The 24,842-nt window shown below is 34.1% G+C and overlaps 1 protein-coding gene across 13 annotated transcripts in view; it reads left to right on the top strand.

The window, feature by feature from the left end:
• The window catches only part of LOC138698194 (A-kinase anchor protein 9-like), a 630,353-nt gene that overhangs the window by 50,562 nt on the left and 554,949 nt on the right, over positions 1-24,842 (top strand). For all 13 annotated transcript variants that reach the window (XM_069823957.1, XM_069823962.1, XM_069823964.1 and 10 more), the window contains exons 4-6: positions 1,562-1,689; positions 7,530-7,760; positions 7,937-8,095. In XM_069823957.1, the coding sequence (XP_069680058.1) occupies positions 1,562-1,689; positions 7,530-7,760; positions 7,937-8,095 (518 nt within the window). The remainder of the gene's footprint in view (positions 1-1,561; positions 1,690-7,529; positions 7,761-7,936; positions 8,096-24,842) is intronic.

Here is a 24,842-nt window from a genome sequence, read left to right on the forward strand (position 1 = left end):
GATGAAAGATAGATGGAGCGGAGAAAAATTCTCTCCGTCACCAGGATACGAACCTGGCTTTCAGCTTTATGTGCTGATGCTCTAACCACTAAGCCACACTGGATTCCAATTCTGATGCCAGATTGAATCCTCTCAGTTTAAGCTCCAGCTCTTACCCAATCTTCATGCACTGTGTCACGGATGTGTGACCTTGGCACAATGTCCAACACTAAAGGGAAAAACTAAGAGGTTGAGCTTAAACTGAGAGGATTCAATCTGGCATTGGAATTGGAATCCAGTGTGGCTTACTAGTTAAAGCATCAGCACGTAGAGCTGAAAACTCGAGTTCAAATCCCGGTGCTGGAGAGAATTTTTCTCTGCTCCACCTATCTTTCATCAAATGATAATGCAGAATTCCTGCACAGAAATATCATATGTACTTCGGTGCATTGCAATAATATGATATGCATATATAATCACTTAGTGATTTAAGACTGCGCTCATTCCGTCGGATCCTGGCCACTTACTTAGTCACTTGTAATGAGTACACCTCTGCACATTAGTATGTTGGACATTGTGTCACGGTCATACATCTGTGACACAGTGCATGAAGGTTGGCCACTAAAGGGAAAAATTAAGAGGTGGAGTTTAAACTGAGGATTGAATCCGGCATCGGAATTGGAATCCAATGTGGCTTAGTGGTTTGAGTGTCAGCACGTAGAGCTGAAAAGCTAGGTTCGAATCCTGGTGCCGGAGAGAATTTTTCTCTACTCCACCTATCATTCAGTCTGATATTCTGCCTGTTTATGAGCTTGGTTTTGTACTTTTAATTTTAATGTTGAAGTACTTGTTATTCATATTCCTAAATATTTAAAACCCATAATTCTTCAATTATCTTGCCATTTTCGTCTAATTTGCAGCAGAGAATTGGATTTTTACTAATTTTATAGAGGATTATTAAGTAAGAGATCAAATACTTTGACTGTTGTATAATACCTCAGTAAGAGATCAAATTCTGTGACTACTGTATACTGCCTCATTTACGATATAAACTTACATGTAAACTTAATATTGACATGATCCCATGCTGTAGCACACAAGGAGCTAGCTAAGCAAAATCTGAAGTTTCATTGCATTGTAAGTTTAAGTAGGAAATGAATAGTTCATTCTTCACCAAAGATGAGGAATGCATACTGAGAGGAATAAAGTGAATGTATGTGGAAATCAATCACATAGTCCAGAAATCTGTCGTAAATGAAATCAATTGGCTGATGGTTTCTCACCATAAAGATGAGAGTTTGTTCTGCTGGATGTAATAAGAAGATACCAGTAGTTTGTGGTTTTCATCATTGCTGCATTTGCCACGTTATTATCTCATTGACTCTGAATAACATCTGTGTAAATAAATAATTAAGTTCTCAGTGTATTTAATGAAAGAAATATGCAAAGTTGCGAAAGAACAATCAGTGTACCATGTTCATGATAATCAGACATACTGTATATTCGTATCTTAAATTATTCTGTTATTTAAGTGGAAAATCAAATTTTCATCTGTGTTTGTAATATATCTCTTTTCTTTCAGGTAAAGAAGCTGCTTTAGAAGCAGCACATGAGGAACTAAGTGCATTGAAAGAAATTAGTTCACTAGATGCATCCTCTGGCATGCTAGATACGGACTACAAGACACATCTAGAGGAATATCACAAAAGAGTGAGTTAATATTATGTAGAGTGTTTCTTTCATTCTTTCAGTCACTCACTCATTCATTGCAGTGCCAGTCACTCTCATTTGTTCACTTACCCATCTGAAAATTCTTTATTAGTTTTTTCGTTCATTTATACTTTGTTAAATCTGAAGTCTGATTAGTGTAATATGTTACTAGTCAGCAGTGTATACAGTGGAGGAGGAAAGGAACTAGCCAACTTACCCCATTATCTCTTGGCTTAGTTGCCTCATGAGTGATGCCTTACTAGTATCACTTATGAGGTTCAAACCTGTGTTCGGACAGTTGGCTAAACAACAACATACTTTGTCTTCATTGATCCAAAATTTTTTTATTTATTTTACTTTCCTCAGTAGGGAGCTGCCTTTGCAAACAAAGTATACAAAGAAACAATAGCAGGAATTTCACGATTGAACATAGGAGAAAAGAAAAGATAAGAAATGAACTTCAGATAGAAGAATGAAATCAACTCGTGAAGGATTATTAAAGTAAATGGATGCATCACCTAGATAGGATGGAGGAAGAGCATTTCCCAAAGATAGCTTTGAATATTGTCCAAAAGGAAGAAGAGATATAGGTCGTCCGAGACTTCGATGGAGGCAGCAGTTCTAATTGGGAATGGAACAGTTCGATAGGCCCATGCCGTGTTGATGATGATGACGATGACAATAGAAAAGTATAAAAAAAGAAAAGTATCCATAACACAGGTCAGCCAGCCATTAAATCAATATAACCTTTTAAGATGTGTATAAATGATTCCGCCGGATGTAAATGGAGTAATTTAGTGTGAGAGAGGTCTTCAAGATGAGCCCTAATCTATTCATACAATTATTTACAATCATAGGGATTGTGAGAAGATTGGACGACAAGCAGAACATGATGACATGGAAGTTCCAATACCCTTGATTTTTGCTTTGCTCTCTTCAAATGAGCAGGTGTTGTACATAATAGTGCTACAAGAACAAAATAATGACCAACTTTGATAAATAGCTGTCAGGAAGTATTTTCAACTATGCCAATTAGCTGTTGCCTTTTCCATTTAGTGCGGTCTGTGTACCTCAAGATTCAGCAGTAAGGGCTACAAGAAGTGTACAACAAGATATAAAGATGACAACAGGAACTTGATATGTGCGAACCATATGCCACATTATCAACGTTTAGAGGTCGAAACAAGTTGGATTGCATTCCTGTGTTTTAATAAATTTCTGTTGTGTTACATTACTATTTATATTTATTTCTTTTCAACTGCTATGAAAATTGTTTTAGGAAAATATTACATTTAGGAAAGAACATTTAGGGTATTTCATATTTAGGAAAAATGACTGTTAGAAATAATGAGGTTTAGGAAAAATGATAGGGAATCTATCAGAACATGAGTGGTCTTTACAAAAGCCATGTTGAACAATTGACATTCGTACTTCAGACATTTTCCTCATTCTTCCATTAATTATTTTTGCATATATTTTGTGTCCAGTATTAAGGACACTTATACTTCTGTAGTTAATATTGAAAATATTAATTACAGAACTGATAGCGCTAAAACATACAACTTTCTGAAGAATATTTCCAATACACAGGAAAATACTAGCCAACCTATTATTCATAATAACAAGACACTAACAGATAGTAGAGATATAGCAAACGCATTTAATAAACACTACTCAAACTCTCACAGATTACATCCCAATACCAAAAAAACTGACAAATTTATCAAAAGAGAATTACATAAAAATAATAAAAACAATATTAATAGTACAAAACCTGAAATATTTCATCAAAATTTTACTTCCAAAGAATTAACACTAGCTTTACAAAATTTAAAAACCAAGAAATCTCCTGGCCCCGATAACATTCATTCCGAATTTTTTAAACATCTGGGGGAAAAAGCCAAGTCTGTACTTTTATCCATTTTCAATTTATCATGGAACACCTCAGTTCCTGCAGCTTGGAAAAAAGCAGTCATTGTACCAATTCACAAAAAAGGGAAACCTGCTCATGATGTTAATAGTTATTGACCAATAGCACTATTAAGCATGATAGCAAAAACCATGGAGTCCATGATCTCCAACAGATTAACTTGGTATTTAGAATCCCAAAACCTTTTATCACCAAGACAAGCCAGCTTTTGACAACTACACTCTACCAATGAACAAGTCATACGCCTCGGCCAAGAAATAAAAGACAGTTTTAACAAGAAAGAAGATACCTTGGCAATATTTATTGACTTTCAGCTAGCATATGACTCTGTTTGGAGAAATAAATTATTACTAAAACTCCAGAAATTAGGTATCTCCAGCAATATGTTCAGATGGATATCAGAATTCCTTAGTCAACGATTCATTGCCACTAAATTCAGTAACTCACTTTCTAGTTACAGACAAACATATCGAGGTCTACCTCAGGGCGCTGTCCTCAGCACAACTTTATTCAATATTTATATAAATGACTTACCCTCCCTATTAGAGGAATCAAACATGAAAACAGCACTATTTGCAGATGTTATAGTTTTGTGGACTTCCGGATCTTACAGACATAGAGACAAAATTCAAAATTCTGGTCTTGAAGCTCTAAATCAACTACATGAATGGAATACGTCAAATTTGATGACACTCAATTTAAACAAAAGTAACTACCAAATATTTTATCTTGGTAAAAAAGAAAGAGAATTCAATATCCAATACAATGGCCAACACCTTCCTGGGACTTATGAATCCAAATATCTTGGAGTTATTTTCCATAGTAAGTTAACATGGAGCAACCATTTGAAATACATTTCTGAAAAAGCTCGTAAAAGATTCTCCCTTCTAAAAAGACTAGCAGGAAAGAAATGGGGATGCTCTAGGAATACTTTGAACACTACATACAAAATGTTTATACAGCCAGTGCTGACATACTGCGGAGAAATTTTAATTACTTCACTTTTCATAAAGGAAATAGAAATATGTTAAAAACCAAGCTCTCAGACTCATTACTGGTGGAATCAAAACAACTCCAATAGATTCTATGAGATTCCTCACTAATATTAACAGCATCAAAATGACAATAGAAGAAAAAGCACTGATTCAATATGAAAAACTTATTAGATTACCAGGAAACAATTGGCATTCATGCAGTCCTCTCTGTAGATTGAAAACTCAAAAAAGTTTCATATCCATTGTTCAAGAATTAAAACAGAAAATCAGTATCCCGAATTTAAAAGAAAACCTACAAATTAAACCAAACCCTTTAACTCTATTAAATATGGAATATAATCTAAATTTAACAGAAGAAATACTGAAATCAGAAGTAAACACTGAAATACTAAAACAATTGTCTTTAGAGACAATTAATATTAGATACCCTCCACAAAACTGGCTTCATTTATATACTGACGGATCCTTGATCTCCAGAGAACAAGGTGCAGGTGCAGGTGTTACGTGCTGTCTCTTCTCACTTTATAGATCTCTTGGGTATGGAACAACAAGTTTTGATGGAGAAATCATTGCAATAAGTGAAAGTCTCAGGAATCTTCTATGCCACATCAGTAAATTTAAAAATGCAGTTATATTGTCAGACTCCAAAGCAGCTATTCTATGAATAGTCTCTAAACACACACCTTCATCTCAAACAGCAGAAATAACTAAAATGCTCTCTCAATTAATATCACTCAATAAAAGAATTGTATTCCAATGGATACCATCCCATTGTGGAATCCTGGGAAACGAGAATGCGGATGCTTTAGCAAAGAAGGGCAGCACTGCTACTTACAGACCTGTTACTAAATCTATGTATTACTCTGTGAAAAGATTTATTAAATCTACATACTTAGACTTCAACAAACAAAATTTGATAACACAATCCCAAGGGAAAAAATGGAACTCTCTGCTTCAAAATCCACAGTTAATTCCCGATTTACCACGAAAATCGTCTGTAGCTGCATTTAGATTGGCAACAGGCCATGATTGTTTGGCCAAACACCTGCATAGAATTGGAATATATCAGTCCCCTAACTGTCCATTGTGCAACTCAAACCAAGAAATGGATTCGGAACACCTCAAAATCTGTGCTTCAGTGGCTGGTCATGATAATATCTTTGAAAAATATTGGAGTGCAAGAGGTCAAATGACTTTATTGTCAAACGCCTGGCATTAGAAAACAACAACAACTTCTTCTGTAGTTTGAACATTTACCCCTGTCACCTCTTTTTTTTTTTTTTTTTTTAATAGACACTACTTCAGCATCATGCCAAGAATAACTTTATTTTACCTTCGATCTGTCAAATGTTTTTATAATGTTCCACTCATTCCTGTTCTTTAATTAATTTAATGTTTTCTGTATCTGTTTCTGTTCTTCTAACATGGTCTGTTACTTTTTGCAGTATTTTGTTTCTCCTTATAGATAAACTCAATTTCCATGCCCTTCTATAAATATGCCTTTTTCTTCTCTGTTATTGCTTCTTCCATTTCTTTATTCCACATTTTTAATCGTTTCTGTTTTGATTTAATTTTTTTTTCCAATCCGTCTGCAACTGCTGTCCCTAAAATAGTTCTAAGTTATTGCACCCCATATTTACATTTTCACTGATACTGATATCAGTAGTATGTTGTAGTATTCTATTCCAATAAAGCAATTTAACAGTTTTCTCTTCCAAAAGATGAATTTTATAAACCTCTTCCTTACTAAAAGTTATTAGTTTAACTTGTTTTCATTTAGCTGAAAGTGCTGTTTTTGCTAGAACTAGAAAGTAGTCTGAGTATATGTTATCTCTTATATACACATGCACAGCTTTTACACATAGAGTTAATTTTCTAGAATTAATTTTCTATTTATAATTATGTAATCCAATATAAATTTTATTGTTCTAGTTGATCATGTGTATTTGTTAATATCTTTTTCATAAAAAAAAGTATTCATAACCTTCAAATTATTCAATATTACAAACTCTCCTAGTTGATCTCCATTATTTTTTATCTTTTCTTCGCCATATATACCAATAATACTGGGGATGCCTTCATTTCCTATTGTCGCATTAAAACACTACTTAATATAAAGTAATAGTTTTTTTAAATTTTATTGATAGTGCTCTGTTGTTCTTCATAGAAGTCCAGAGTATCTCTCTTGTAGCCTTCTTCAGAAGCATATGCTCGTACATTGGTTAAAAAGCCCCTAGAATGTCAGATATTAAACATTTAAAATGGGTAAACTTTTTACCAGATATGCTTTGACTTTCTTATAATATTTTTGTAGTAACATTAAATTATTTTTGGATGTCATTAGTGATTAAATGGTTGCTATACTTGCTGGTTGATCAATGATTCACGAGTTTAAATCAAGTAGATGTCAGTGATTAAGGATGATAAAATATTCAACTTTTGTAAATTCCTTTAGAAGTGAAGTAAAGCCAAAGATTCCATTTAACATTTATGACACATTGAACTGCGTTGTCCCTGAAATAGAAGGCAATGGTCAGATTTAATGGATATTTTACGAGCCACGCCATTATATTGCCATCTTTTGATTTAGTTATAAATTTCACCTTAATATGTACCTCGCATAAAAAAATACATTTTTTATGTCACCAAACTTCCAGAATGCATAACTGATGGGAAACTATACCATGTGCTGAATGTTAATAACTCGATAATATTAAATCATTAAATGATAAATGCAGGCATGAATTTATTCCTCAAAGCACACATGCATATTAAATGTTCACTGACTACTTGTTCAGTCATTTCTTTGACCCTTCTCGTCTTATTTGCATAAAGCAGTCATGTTATTTAGATTTCTCCAAGTTATTGGAGTTCATATGGACTGCTGTCCACTCACGTATTGTTTCAATTTACAGTTAGTAGAATTTCAAGAAGCAGTGGAACATAGAGAGGGGATAATTGGGCAGCTAAGCAGTTCTTTGCAGCAGGCTATACAGACACGTGATGCACTGCAATTGCAAGGGGACCATCTTGCACAGGAAGTGGCCTTATTGCAGCGCCAGCTGAAAGCTACAACAGAATTAGTTCAAGGCCATCAGTGGGACACTGGCATCAAACCTCATGATTATCTCACACTTCAAAATCAAGTAATTATTTGCTGTTTAGTTCTATTTATGTGTTGTTAATGTTAAGTATGTTTTAATGTTATGTTCTTTTCCCTTTAATGTTGTAAATTAAAATAACGAACCTTTTGTCTTTGAATATGTCTTATTTTTTGTTCTCTCCAAAGTTAAGTTTTTAAAGACTTTATTTTTCTTCACAGGTGCTGGCACTTGAAGCAACAGTTAGTAAAAATGAGTCCATAATTAGAAATCTGAATTCTACTATAAAAGAAAAGGAAGTTCTTTTACAAAGTAAAACCTCTGAGCTTGAAAAGAAGTTGCAGGAACTAAGCCAACATAAGACTAAATCTGCTAATGAGGTATGCCTTTACTGTTGTATAAAAGAAAATGTGTGGGGGTAGAGAGGAGAGGAACCTGTGCTATTACAACATTCATTTTCATTGAATTTTACTTTACTGCTGTTTGAAATATGGAGAGGATAATGCCAAACAATATAATTTTTCAGATTTCATTGAAATTATCTCTTTTCAAAATTCTTTTCGTTTTCATTAAGTCTGTTAACTAGCCACAAACAAGATATCGTCTGATGGCTGTTTTGTATATATCAGATATACAGAAGAAATGTAAGCCAGCCACATAGAAGTGAATTATTGATAAATCTAACTTCACACAGACCTGATTATTAACCCTTTCAGTCACGACGGAAAAATCCCATTTTTTGGCAGTAATCATTTTGTAATACTAAAGATATTTGTACAAAATTAAAAAAAAGAAAGGTTTGTTATTTTGGGAGATTTGGGGTGTGCACAAATGTAGACAAAATTACTCAACATTACCAAAATTCAGTTTAGTATAAATGTGTACATATTTTACATTGTTTGTTCACACAGAGCCAACACTTATTTTCAAATCTGATTTATAATTGAAATCAACTAATTCTAAAAACCACCTCAATCATTTTTTGCCGTTAAAGTCAGTAAAGAAATTTCTATCTTTATTCAGGCAAAGATATATGTTGAATTTCTGGCGACTTCCCTGTACAATTGCTGTTTTTGCATCTACCTGGAAAAGTTGCCTCACTGTGTACTGGCAAATGGTTTACAGCATCTCACCTCATCGATTGGCTTTACCTCTGTTTTCTTTGGGTCGATGTTCGAAGGTCGGCTCCTTTTCGTAGGTATCGTCTTCCCTTGCTTTATAAGAGCTTCTCCAAGCCTCATTCTAAAATGGAGAAGATCCAGAGTCTTGTTCTTATGAATACCCAACTTTTCTGCATCTTCTTGATACTCAAGCCAGCTGTTACATACGGCTAAATCCACAGCATGAAAAATTAGTTTCAAAATCCATTTTCGAGTTTTCATGAATATCCTGTAGAGGCTAATGAGGAAATCAAGTTTATCCACTCCACCCATTGACTGATTATACAATTTCACTACCTTTGGTCTTGACACATCAATATACTTTTTGTTTTTGTTGTCCCACCTTCGTGCCTTGTCTGTTTCTTCAACACCTACAAAGTTGGAGGCCATAAATACAGGCCTATTATCTTGCCATTTCGTGACCACCACATTACCATCACGGGAGCAGACCTGATCATAATGAACCCCGATATATTTTTTTTAAATCTTTGTCAGAAATGAGAGGTGGGTTCCCAAACCTGTTCAGTCTTATAGTACCAGCTGCTGAAATCCCTTTCATTTTTAGTGCTTCAAAAATATTGTAAGGAGAAAAATAATTATCGAAATACAATTGGTGACCTTCAGCTGAAAGTCTATCACATAAAGGAAGTACAACAGAAGCTCCAAGGCCGAATTTATTCATCATTGACTCTTTTATTTCTGTAGTGGCACCCTGATAAAGTATAAAATCATAAGCAAGCCCACTTTTCCCATACAATAAGAATAATTTGATTCCCCAAGGATTGGGTTTTCCTTTCATGTATTGGTTTACATCAAGCTGGCTTTTGAAAGGACAAATTTGTTCATCAATACATACTTCATGTTCTGCAACAAGTTCCTTACACCTAGTTCTCAGTGAATCATATAAAGAAAGGTCTAATCTTCCAGAATATGTCTGTTGATTATGCTGGTTTATTTAATATGTTGACACAATGGAGAAACTTACTGAGTTTGAAGAACCTATTGACTGACATATTGTCTGTAAAAATGTTTACCCCTAATGCTGTGTCCCAATATATTCTTAAACGGGGGAATCTTAGATTACTGGCTATTATGTGTAACCCAAAGGGAGTAGTAAGTTCAGTCAAATTGGTTGCCATGTACCTACCCTCTCCAACTTGGTTTGCATAATGTTTTTTGTCATCTCTACAAACTTTTAAAACAGTGAAATAGGAATGTATCTTGAAAAATATGTTATTGGATAAGGTAAGTCCAAAATGTCTTCTCCACCATTATTATCTTCCCAGATTGGGATGGTTTCTTTGAATATTACACTGCATCGCAACAGAATTTGTCTTTTGATGTCAGATTCATCCATTCATATTCATTCTCTGCCAAAGGTTCATTCTCTGATTGTTGATCATTTTCAGATCAGCTCCTGATTCTGCACCATTATCTTCTCTTGGATCTGCATCATCTGCACCATTCTCATCTGTTGGTTCTGCATTATCTGCACTACTTTTATTCTCAACTTGATCATCTTTTTCTGAAAAGAAAAAAATACATGGCCTATATAGTATGAAATATACAGTATATGCACTGTATATGAGTAAACATAAAATATAAAATAAATAATGTATAAATACTAACCAGACACTTTATTAGCTTCAAATAATTCGTCATCATGTTTTTCCCCCTTCTCCTTCACTCTCAAACCCTTCGAGTACGGAACGGTCGCCCTCATCAATCAGATCCAGAATTTGACTTGGTCCTAACCCTGTGAAAAAAGGACACCGTAACTAGTTACACAAACATACATTTAGAAATTTCAAAACATTAAACGTTTATACTAACAATAAAATGTAGAAATTAAAGTGGAGTTATGTTTTTCCTTGAACATACACTATGCAGACAGTATGTCTACAATTGTACACATGGTATTTTGCACTGCAATTTTACATAAAACTGGAGAATTTAAAGCTAATATAAACACTTTAATTTTAAGATGTAACATATTTGTTAATGTTCTTACAATTATTTTCGTGTAATAAAGTATATAAAACTATAAACAGCAAAGTATGTAACAGCTTACCTTTCCTCCGTTTCTTACACGGTTTCATGGCTACTTTGATTCCCTTGAAGTACACAAATCGTCCATAAATCGCATCACAAGTGATATCAGTGAACACAGCAACACTGGACAAATATATAGACAGAGTGAACAAGAGGTTACTACATGGAATACTAAGTTTTATATGACATTGAAAAAGGTGTCTACAATTGTAGACGCGGTGAACGAAAGGGGACTGAAGTTTTTGTTAAAAATAAAAACAAATTGAGCATGCAAAATTGCTGAATATTGTATTGAGAAAGCTAATAATGTATGTTTAAGAGTTTGTCAAATTTAAATATTAACACCCAAATTTGGCTAACAAATAACAGTATGTAGTAAATAGGCTTATAGTAAGAGTATATGTCCACTGTACACTATAGGTATCTAATAAAATATTTTTTATTGAATTTGTTGTAATTGTTCATTTGTGAGGACATTATCAATACCATTATAAGTTCATATTACCAATCTATAAAGAACGAAGTTGTATTTTAGTTTTTCTTTGTAGAATTTTTATATAGTATGTGTGCGGGGGGGGGGGGAGGGGAAGTAATTAATTTATTTCTAGCAGTGGTATGGGAAGGAGAAAGGATATGATGCCAGTACAGTAGTATAAAGTGAGTCGGTCGGTACTCTAATATTATATTGTTAACTGCCTATTTGTAATTAGTGCCATGTAATGATTATTTTGAAATGAGTGCTATATCTAGCATCAGTCATTGAATTGTGCGCAGTTTTATTATTTCTTCTTGTACATAATATGGAACATGGGTGTTGTAAAGGTCAATTTTGTGAGATTTATGCACTAAACATGATTGGAGGAGGAGTAAGACAGTGATGTGGGATGTATAAAAGTGGCCAATGAATGTTCATGTTGAAGTGTGACCTTGTCAACCAGGACAGTTGACGCTTCACAGCAGCTGAGTTTTCACTTATGTTTTGCAAATTTTGCTTACTATTCTATACGAAATCGTGATGGACAGCTTAGGTTATCACAATTTTTGTGCTCTGAGGACCAGTAAGATACATATGGATGACCACAAAACAAGGAGAATGGCATTAACACCCACTTTCGTGAATACCACCATGAGAGACAAAGATTCCTTATTTGTACTGCAAATGGTGTTGAAACTTGGGTTTCCTTCATTGTTGATATCAAACACAGACTGTGCTTGCTGACTTTGTTGCAGAAGAAACTACAGTCAACTTTACAGGGTATTGTAAGACATAAAAAAAATTGGAGTACTTCACAAAACAAAAGTGCATTATACTCACTTCCAGAGTCGTCCTCTACATGACAACATGGTCTTAGGTGTAGCTGCTCGAATTTGAGAACTGTTTGAACATTTCAGTGCAGTCCCTATCTTACTCAAAATGACTACCACCTTTTCATACACATGTAATATTGGTTAGACATGCAGTGTTGTAGATGTTTCACTTTGTGGTGACAGTGATGGGTGAAGTTCTTCTTTTCCCGGAACAGTTCTGACTGTTCCGGATCTGGAAAAATACTATGTTCCAAACAACAGTTCCGAAACAGTTACAAGTTGAGATGTGTCTGAATCGTTCACTGATGTGAGCTATCTCTTTGACTCTCGCTCCTTTTGAGAAGTCGTTCAAAAGAGCGGTACAGTACCCTCCCTTTTCTCCAAGCAGCTCACACATACGTTGGAGCACTCATCTCTCGGACTCCTCTTAAAATACGTTATTGGCATGACGACATAGCACACATACTTCTCAATAGATAATAGATGACATTCCATTGCACATTCGAATCGGTTTGGAAACTTGCTGTGTATGCGGACAGAAGCTTCATATTTATTAGATAAACAGCTGTTGTATATAAGGTCAGAATGCAACACTAATTGGTATATAAAGTCATGAAGATACGATAACCAACTAAAAAATTTAACATGTCATTTAAAAGTGTAGTATGTAATTTTTATTCTTCGTATTAGGTAGTAAAAATAACTAAAATCATTAATTTTTATTTTTACTTTTCTTAATGCTTAGTTATAATAATAATAATAATAATAATAATAATAATAATAATAATAATAATAATAATAATATTATAATTTCATACATAATAAAAACATATAACTACTGTATTATATATATATATATATATATATATATATATATATATATATATATATATTAGCATATTAGCAGTAGTGAAACCTGAAACCCCCTCACTTAGTAAAATGTTAGAAATGCATCTGTACCAAAGTGTAATAATTTAAACTTTGCATTGCACCTCGCTCTGTCATTGCTTATGATCATACTACAAGGATTTCAATTTCCATGCTTCCTCATCCATCCACGTGAGAGTTCCAAGTACAACATAAATAACAATGAGAACAGTGCAGCCGGACCAGTAATTGGTTCAACAGAACGGGTTCCGACTATTCTCTGTTGTCTCGGAGTTGGAACATGCCTTGCACAACGCAGTACTGCGGGCCTGCAACAACTGGAAAAGTGAGCAGCTCAGCGTCGGAACAGTGTTATTTTGGAACAATAGGTTCTGACCTGCTATTCATTTTTGCAACAGTTCCGAGACCGGAACAGTTCCAAAATAGCTGTTGTGTTATTTTTTACCCATCTCTAGTGACAGCTCTCTTACGGCATTGTTGGTGTGAGGTTTTGTTGTTTCTCAGAATTGGTTGAGATAAGAGGTCAGGAGGTCTAAATATTACGTATAATGGTATGGCAATAAAAGTTTAATTCCATCCCTTTTTATCATACTAATACTGAGGAAGAGTATTTACCTTGTTTGTAAACAGGATTTTTATTACATCTGATTGTACCAAACTATCTTTCTTTACATTTATGCTGCATGTGTCACTCAATCCATTGCCTACTCCCAGACAATTGATTGCCACCACAAAGTGGTAGATATATCTACACAATGACAGTGAGGAATTGAAAATGGCTTATAGTTGTGGCTGAATTCACCAATGGCTGATTGCTTTGAAAGGAGATATGATAAATACCTCAATTGAGGTGGTAATTATGTGGAAAATGAATTTCATATGTTTTAATGTTTTGAGTGTAATAAAATTGATTTGCCTTGTTTCTTGTATTTTAAATAACTGGAACAGTTACAGTTAGCCACAGTAATGTGTACTTTTAGCAGAAATATCGATGCAAAGTTAGGGAATGGCTTGGATGCAAGTGTGACATAGTTGTCAATCAATTTGGCAGTGGAAATCCAAAATGTCGATGATGACTGAAGGGACAGCGCGATTTTCGAATGTAAATACATGAATTTCTGTTAACTTGCATAATTAGTTTAAAAGCAAAACGGTGACTTTGGCCCCTTAACCACCACAATCCCCCTTAACCCCATAGAGAGAAGAAATGTAATGGTAAAAATGCGTGTTTATGTAGTGTAATTACTCACCAAAGTACTCCTCGGTTATAGGGGAGAATGGAAGTAATTGGGAAAAATGTACTTCAAGAAGGCCAATTTATAGAGACCACAGTCTCGAAAAATTAGTTGACTACATCTAGGTTTCTTGCTTTGCATTACTTCTGGAACATGTAGTCAGCCATATATAACGAGAATTTTGTTTGGGAGTTGTAAGCGGGAATACTGGCTTAAATGTTGCCAGGTGCTCTCATTGGTGTTAGTGTGAGCACCTGTGTTGGTATTAACAAAAGTAACCAAATGGTTAACCATGAGATGGGTGTGAGCATTCATGTTACCAATGTTAGAGTATGCCTTCCAACGTTACTGATGATTGTTCTACCTGGCAATACCCATTCCCAAATAATAATAAGCAATATGTTTGCAGTTCTGTCTTCGACAGGCACTAGGAACACATTTCCAGATTCCTGCTCAATACTGCCAAAAACCTATTGGCCTTCCATGAAATGACTCTTATTGTACTTCTGCTTTCCGAATTTACTTTCATCTACCTCTACCATTTTACCAGGTCTTCCATTGGGTGACTTGTTCTTAGCAAGAAATTCCACCATTACCTCACGACAGAAGTTTAACTAGTCTGTGTTGGTATTGGGGGATGTACCTAATTTTCTAGAAATCAGGTAAATTGACGATTAAATCATGAGTAAGGAACATTTGTGACAAGACTAGTCTAAATCTTGAAAACCCTGGTTCATACTCTAATGAGAGTATCACTTTGCACTAGACTTTCGATTTCTTTCCAGGTTGTGTTTCCTTATGAATGGAATGTGGACAATCTAAAAATTTCGTCAGTGCTAATTTCATTTGCCCATTACATTTATGATGCTGCATGTCTGATTTCAAAAGATCGCAAGCCTAAAGGAACTCAATGGCGATACTCTGAATAAAATGATACTGATAAATTCTCTGGTCATCTTTTCGTCACCTCTGTACAATGCCTTTATATACGAGGGCACAGGCATGAATCTAGAATTTTATAATAGAGGGACTAATAATAACAAACATATGAATACAGTATTATAACCATAACACAGAAAAATGGAATTGAAAACAAATAAACCATAAAAATATTACCACTCTTAGGTACACTTCTAAAGGAGATGGGGGCTGGAATGGAAAGCCAATTAAATGTTACAGTTTAATGAAGCTGAAGTCGTCTGCGACAGTTTAATGAAACTGAAGTCGTCTGGGATGTTTTTTTTTTTTGCGAAAATTTCTATGCCTTCATCCAGACTTGCGTCAATGTTACGATGAATGTTGAGCAATACCAATCTATTCAATCTGTCCTGGTTTATTGTCGATTGGAGGTAGGTTTTCACACGTCTTAGTGTTGAGAATGACCGTTCTGTGGTGCATGTTGTCACTGGCATGACACATATATGATGATGAGCTCTCTCATATTGGGATAAAAATACAGCAAAACTTCTATAGATGTGTCTGTTTTTTTTATGTTTCTTTCAGAATTGAAATCACAAATGTAGCTACCTCTAAACTTTGGAATAGTTCCTGGCAGATCCTGTTCATAAACTGTTGCAGCTTGCAAGATGGCATCAATATTTTTATCAGGATCGTGTAAAAAGTTAGGAATCAAGGATTGGAGTTTAATTATATGACTGCCTGTCAGGTGAAAATCGTACTTGACAAGTTGCTGAGAAGGTGATCAAGAAAAGAAAGAAATACATTGAGGCGGTAATAATCTTTAGGAAACTTAGACAGAACATAATTGCGATGGATTTGTCTGGATGCAAGTCAAGGTTAGGTACATTTACTTCTACATCTACAGATTGAGCCAATGTAACAGCCTTTTCAAAATGGAAATTATAAGTATTCATGACACATTTAACCATCTGGTAGCACTGTCTTAATTCGAGATTTGGACACTGTAGCTTCCCCGAAACACACAGTGTTATTCCAAATATTTCTGCTAAAATATACAATGAAATGATGAATTCGAATTTTAGAATGGAGTTAAGCATCAAATGTGCCTTTGTACAATGGGATCCAGAATCTTCCAGGAATTATCTAACTGTGGAGAAAATTTCTAAGAATTGTAACACTGCGTCATGCTATTCAATCCATCTTGTTTCACACAAGGTCTTTAGTTTCGTTTTCTTGTATTTGACTAATTTTTTCTTTCATTATGATTGACCGCTTGCTAGACTCCCTAACATATTTTACTATTTCACCTACTGTGTCTACAGTTTGTTTAGCACTGTGAACAGAGCACGATTTTGAAAGTGACAAATTTAAGCAATGTGAGGCATAGTGGATATAGTATCTAGAGGCTGCCCTTTTAAAATTCACGCTTGCACACTGCAAAACTTTCCCAACATATTAGCACTGCCATCATAATCCTGTCCATGGAGATGCGAACTGTCTAACCTAAATCAGTTCACTTAAAACAATGTTTGTCAATGCCTCCCCACTTAGATCTTGCACTACTTCGAATCTCAAAAACTCTTCCTCATGCAAGTAATACCTTTCTCAGTATACATAATAATACTGTAGTTGCTCATTGGAACTGATGTCGGTTATTTCATCTACCAAGATAGAAAAATATTTACTTTGGTTAACGTCTTCAACAATTTTCTTTTCAATAATGGTGCGCCAATAGTTTGAGATGGTTTTGTGTAGTTTTGCTTGTTAGAGAAGAGTTTTTGGGGGAATTTTTAAGGTTACTATGCAGACCCTGATTACTGGTATCAACGCGATATTTAAGAATCTTCCTGATATTATCTTCGTTTTGGTTGTCACTTTCGATCACACCATCATTCTTCTTTTCCTTTTAATGCAATATTTTGTTGACCCATAATAATAATATTTGTTTTTATACTATTGGGACAAGTTTCATTCTGTTTTCGCGCACTGTTTGTAACACTTCGTTATTCAGTTGAACCAGAATATTTTCTACCTAAAGCCTTAGTTCTTCTGAATCAACACATGCATCAGTTCAGAAAAACTAAGGCTTTACCTTCAAATACTTGCTTAAAATTGTCACATTTTAAGAGAGTAATAACTGTTCTCTGAATGTCTCTTGAATATTTTAGAGGTCTTTTTTAATTTTCTTAGAGGTTTCGTAACTAAATTCTGTAATGTGACTTTTCTTTGTTCTCCCTCTTTAGGTCCGAATAAAATGCACACGTGACAGAGTGTACCTTCATTCATCTTGCTGCAAGACAGCCATGGAAATTTTTTAAACCATGCATACTTAATTGTGTAGACTGTTCCGATTCTAGTGTCTTTGGAAATGGATATATTTTGTCTGGAACCTCGGATTTGTTCGGGCTTTGTATTTTATCTCGTAACTGCATATTTCTTTTTCCACTAATTAACCGAGTATAGCTGCGGTGGGTGGAATGAGATGAATTCCTCCTACAACTTGACGTAAGCTGTACAAACTGTACACTGGTTACGTCAAGTTGTAGGGGATATTCATCTCATTCCACCCACCACAGCTATACTCGGTACGATCACTAGCTTTAACCACTCCCCTTTCATAGCCCTAATTATGAGTCATCGAAGTAGTGTCATCACTTTCACCATACACAAACGATTCCACTGTTATGATATTAACAGGCCTACACATTCCTTCATCTTCTGTATCATTATCATCTGTACTGCGTTTTCCTCTCACTTCATCACGTAGGTTCTTGATCAATTATAAGATATTTGTTTGGAACTTACATTTCCCTGTATGAACTTGTCACTTCACATCTCAATTCAGAAGATATACTGGCTATTGTGAAGTATGATAACAAAGGTATTGATAGCAGCCATAGCTACAGCATGGTAGGAGCGGATATTGTTAGCTTTCTGTTCCGAAGTCCCAGCTAGTGTTAAACCCCGTGGTAATGGCTCCTAAGGAATGCAACCACCTATCTAATCTATTCACTGTGAACTGGTAAGGGAGTTTGTATGAGAAAGTGAAATAGCAAAATAATATGAAGTTTAGAGAGTGAAGAAATCATATAAGAAATACGAATTAAAAAATAATGATTTGTCACGTTTTAAATAAAGTCTATGAAATAATAGGGAGTCTACAGCCCCCTGGAGCCCCTCTTGTATCCACAATTGTGAAGACATTTTCTTCCACCTCGTCCTGGTATTCGCGGACCATGTGCTTGTGTAAATGGATGAAAAAAACAACTGTATGAACAGAAACATGACCGGAAAGAAATGTTACGAGACACAAAACACAAATAAATGAAATAATATTGGGACTTGCAGAATATACAAGAACACGAGACGGTTGATATTTTAAACACGAATTGCTCCACTGTATGTAGGTGAGGCACTGAAGAACCACAAACAGACATTATGTAACACGAAAACTATCACTTAACAAGAAAATCCAAGAAACAAAATTAAATGCAACTTACAAGATTCCCAAAAGAAGCTGCAGTCATCAAGGGAACAACACAACATTATCGAACATTGAGAAGTACACACCTTCACACTCGACAGTCACAGAGGGAGTAAGGCTTGTAGAAGGCTTTCACGCTGTAAGGACAGTGGCATTGGACTTTTTAGGTTTTATCCTCCATGACCTTACAAGTAACTGTATGAGACAAGTGCTTAACCATGGGGTTGGTGTTATTTTCCTCCTCCTGCTAAACAAGTGATGTCACATCCTCCAGGCATATAAGATATGAAATTTTATTTCGTGTCTTGTTTCATAGCTCACTGGTCAAAGCGCTGGGTCAAGTTGTACAGTGCAGAGTGCAGTATTGCAGATTTGAGTCTACCCTTGGCGTGAGATGCATGAAACACCCAAGAAAACTGGAGAAAAAGAAGAAAAAGGGGAAGAAGAAAGGAGGGCAAGAGAAAATAGGGATAAAGTTTTTTGTCTCAGATGATGCTGCGATGTTAGTTTGGAAATCTGCGTTAGACTATATTATCCATTCCCTCCCACCGAACATCCTCATATTCATCTTCTTTCACTGTGGCTGTTCCTCGACTTTGGAATTCCCTACCGAGTAATGTCAGGGAGTGTCAGACATCAAATCAATTTAAGAATAGGTTAACGAGATATTTTTCTAACAATTATTGTCAACAATAATAGCTGTTTCAGGTTTCTCAGTGTTTAATGGTTATATATATCACAGATAAATATATAAATTATCTCATTATTATTATTATTATTATTATTATTATTATTATTATTACTATTATAATTACCATTATTATTATTATTATTGTTATTATTATTATTATTATTATTATTATTATTATTATTATCATTATTATTATAACTATTTCTTACCAGTGTTTATTATTGTCACACTAACATTAGTTATCCAATTTTCATCATTTACTTTCATGTTGTTTTATGATCTAGATATTAATGTAATAACCAGGGAAAGGATTTATATGTAAATACATATTTACTTATAAAGCTAATATAATTTATATTTTGCATTATCTTTATGTTTCACAATGTGTAGGGTTGAAAAATCCTACTTTCATTTTCCATATTTTTCCATATTTTAGAGTTTAGTACATATTTTCGTTAATTTCCATATATTTTCCATATTTCATATAAAACAGTCCATATTATATTAGGTTTAACAATAAAACAAAACAAAATTCCATTAACTTTTAAAAATACATTTCAACAATAGAGATTTAAACACATGTTCAGTAATCCCTTTAACATCAGAGTTATTTGAAAATTAGCAGTCCTATCAACAATGGGAAAGTAAGTTACAAAACTGTATTAATTTAATTTAAAATTTTTAACAGACTTCAGTTGTGCAGCTCAACAGTTAAATGCCAGTCAGAGTACACATAGGTTCAGTTTTGTAAATCATACTATAAAGACGGTAAATATGCCGAAAGTACGTCATTCAGTCAATTTAAAATCAAAACTAACAAGTTACATTTCAGAATTTAAAGAAGATGGTTTATCAACTGACAATAAAATATTATTTTGTAATTTGTGTCAGTGTGCAGTATCATCTACACAAAAGTTCCTGGTGCAACAACACATTACAACTAGTAAACATCAGGCCAACAAACAACTAAATTCCAAGCAGAGACAATTGTTTTTAACACAACCAACAACATCGAATGTAAGATCTGAGTTTAACATCGACCTGTGCCGTTCTCTCATCTCTGCTGATATTCCTCTCTACAAACTAAAGAATAAGGTCTTCAGGGAATTCCTTGAAAAATATACTCAACATACAATCCCGGATGAGTCAACACTTAGGAAGACGTATGCTCCATCCATCTACGATGAGACAATACAGAAGATAAGAGATGAAATTAAAGATAGTTCAATTTGGGTTTCCATTGATGAGACTCCCGACAAAGAAGGTAGACTTGTTGGTAATGTAGTTATCGGTTTGTTAAGTGAACAATATTCTGAACGAATTCTTTTACATTGTGATGTTCTAGAAAAGTGCAATAACAAAACTATAGTTAAACTGTTCAACGAAGCTATGGGTATCCTGTGGCCAAAGGGTATTATGTACGATAATGTGTTATTCTTTATTAGCGATGCTGCCCCTTATATGGTCAAAGCTGGACAAGCATTATCTGTTGTATATCCTAAATTGACTCATTTTACTTGTGTGGCGCATGCATTTCATCGTGTGGCAGAAGTGGTCAGAGACAATTTCCCTAAAGTAGATTTGTTGATTTCATCAGTGAAAAAAGTATTTCTCAAAGCTCCCAGTAGAGTTAACGTGTTGAAAGAAATGTACCCTGAAATTCCATTGCCACCAAAGCCAATTTTAACTAGATGGGGTACATGGCTAGAAGCAGTTGAATATTATGCCGAACATATAGACTCTATTAACAATGTTCTCCTTGCATTGGACTCTGAAGATGCAGTCTCAATTGATACTGCGAAAACAGTTACCTGTGACATAAGTGTGAAGAATGACTTAGCTCACATTCAGCATACATTTTCATGCATCATAAAAACGCTCAAAAGTCTCCAAAATAGGCACCTTTCACTATCTGAAAGTTTTGAAATTATAAATAGTACTGTGGAACAACTGAATCGTGGTAGAGGTAAAGTTGCAGATGCAGTAAGAGCTAAGGTGGACACTGTACTTTCAAAAAACCCTGGATATGAAGAACTACAAAAGGTTGTTGCTGTGATGAGTGGTGAATCAACAGTGAAGATTAACTTGGACTTATCCCCAGCAGACATTGTGAAATTGAATTATGTACCAGTTACTTCTTGTGACGTCGAACGCTCTTTTAGTCAGTATAAATCTATCCTCAGAGACAATAGAAGAAGATTCACTTTTCAGCACTTGAAAGAAATGTTTGTAACCTATTGTTATGGTAACAGACAATAAAAATTGTGTTTTGTTGAAACTACATTGGAAGATAAGGTACGTCCATTATATTTTTTGTTTAGTTTGATTAAAATGTACCAATATTTAACGTACATAGTCATTTTTTTTATAATTTTAAGTCCATATTTAATTCCATATTTTGGTAAAAATCCATATTTAATTCCATATTTTGGTAAAAATAACTACATATATATTTACATATTTCATATATTTTTAGTCCATATAAATCCGTTCCCTGATTATTATTATTATTATTATTATTATTATTATTATTATTATTATTATTATTGTTATTATTATTATTATTATTATTATTATTATTATTATTATTATTATTGCTTATTTCTTGTCTTTGGTTTAGACCATAGGCGGATCCAGGGAGGAAATAGTAGGAAAAAGAATTACCCTCCCCCTTAGGGTATCCTGGATCTACCACTGATTTTGGCACTAGGCATTAAATATGTATGAGCCACCACTGGATTCTAGTGTATTATAAACAATTATTCAGTGGTGTCGAGTGACATTTTGACATAGGGATGCTTTTTTTTTAAATGATTAAAATAAAGTAGTCTGCTTTCGTTATATGCGGGAGTTGAGTTCCTGGAAATAGCCGCTTATTGATGAATGTTTGAGTTGAATTTTCAAATTTTCTTTATAATTTCCTTGTAGCATAAGTTGTAAGGATATTTACCAGGCCGAAGCCTGGCCGTGTTTACATAAAACACGAAAGATGAAAGTGTATAGGATGAGACCGACTACACTGTTGATAATACAGTAAATCAAAATGAGCTTCATAGTTTTCTTTTAGATTTAACAATATTTCTTCAGGGAGCGAATTCGCAAATGTGGTAAATTGTGTATGATCAAGCAACTCAAAAGTTTCAATCTGGAATTTTCAGAAAACTTTTGAATAATATCAATTCTGATAACGTGCAGAATTTCATTGAACAATCGTCTATACACAATTTTCGTATACTCTCAGGGATTGCATCCAGCCATGATCTTTCAGATTGAGGATAATTTTCAGTAGCAAAATCATCCATGCGTTCCCAAAATTCCTGAAAGTAATTTCTCAGTCCTTGCTTGTACTCCTCGAAATTAAGAATTTTTGTTTTACAAAAACCAATATCTGTTGCTTTTTGAAACAGAATTTGTTGCTATTTTGTTATGTAGAAACATACTTTAAACAAAACAACATCACAGAAATTGAAAAAGATCCCACTACACAATACCACAACACAATAAAAAGCACAATCAACAAAAGCAAACACGTAATACCACACAATATGAAACAACAACTCAAACCCATCAAACCAGCAGCACCTAAACTCAATACACTACCCAAGATACATAAAGATAACATACCAATCAGACCTCTAATCAACTACAAACAGGCACCAGCACACAAACTAGCCTCACACATGGACAAAATCATCAGAAACAACATAAAATTCAGAAAACAGACAACAATAAAAAAACACTATAGACCTAGTTAATAAAACAGAACAACAACACATTCCACACAGTGCAACACTAGCATCTTTCGATATCACTAACTTATACACCACCCGTAACATACCGATACAAGACACATTACAGATACTAAAACAAATGCTCACAGACAACAACACATAACAAGAAATCATCCAAATCACAGACATCATAATAAAGCAAAACTATTTCACACATAACAACAAATACTACACCCAAATAGAAGGATTGCCAATGGGATCACCCATATCTAGCATACTAGCAGAGATATTTTTACACAACATAGAACAAACATACATATTCAACAATGAACACAACAAATATGCAGACAACATAATATACTGGCACAGATACGTAGACGACATAGGCTACTCATAATATACAAAGGAAACAAACGACAAATACACAAACTACACCAATACATAAACAAAATACACCCAAAACTCCAATACACACTGGAACTTGAAAACAATAACTCCATAAATTTCCTAGACACCTTCATATTCAGAAAACCAACCACCACCACGCACATACACAACACATCTAATCACCCCACACAACACAAACATGCTGCATTCATGACAATGGTACACAGATTACTCAACATACCCATGAGCCAACAACATTACAATGAAGAAGTGAACACAATCAAAGGACCAGGGAAAGGTCCTCTAACACCTTATTGTGAAAATCTTAACATTTTACTTAATTTTTCTGTTATTTAGTTTTTTTTTTTCCTTTTTATTCTTCAATCCTGATTCCTGAAGCTAAAATATGGGACATAAATCCGAGAAACTGTGGTGTCCACACAAAACCATTAAAACATGCATTTAAATTGAATGTAATGTATATTATATGCATTATTAAGCTAAAAATTACCTAAATATGCATTATGCATGTTTTTATCCCTAAAAAGTCGAAAACATGCAAATATGCACGGGAAAAGTACACATATTTGGAACCGGAAAGTAATGAAATGGATAAGTACTAAGTTTGAGCTATGTCCTATGTTCCTATAAAAACATGTATTTGCATGGAATTCTCGTCTCTAATTATTATTATCAGGGAAAGGATTTATATGTAAATACATATTTACTTATAAAGCTAATATAATTTATATTTTGCATTATCTTTATGTTTCACAATGTGTAGGGTTGAAAAATCCTACTTTTATTTTCCATATTTTTCCATATTTTAGAGTTTAGTACATATTTTCGTTAATTTCCATATATTTTCCATATTTCATATAAAACAGTCCATATTATATTAGGTTTAACAATAAAACAAAACAAAATTCCATTAACTTTTAAAAATACATTTCAACAATAGAGATTTAAACACATGTTCAGTAATCCCTTTAACATCAGAGTTATTTGAAAATTAGCAGTCCTATCAACAATGGGAAAGTAAGTTACAAAACTGTATTAATTTAATTTAAAATTTTTAACAGACTTCAGTTGTGCAGCTCAACAGTTAAATGCCAGTCAGAGTACACATAGGTTCAGTTTTGTAAATCATACTATAAAGACGGTAAATATGCCAAAAGTACGTCATTCAGTCAATTTAAAATCAAAACTAACAAGTTACATTTCAGAATTTAAAGAAGATGGTTTATCAACTGACAATAAAATATTATTT

The sequence above is a fragment of the Periplaneta americana genome, chromosome 4, assembly GCF_040183065.1.
Source record: "Periplaneta americana isolate PAMFEO1 chromosome 4, P.americana_PAMFEO1_priV1, whole genome shotgun sequence".
Taxonomy (NCBI): Eukaryota; Metazoa; Arthropoda; class Insecta; order Blattodea; family Blattidae; genus Periplaneta; species Periplaneta americana.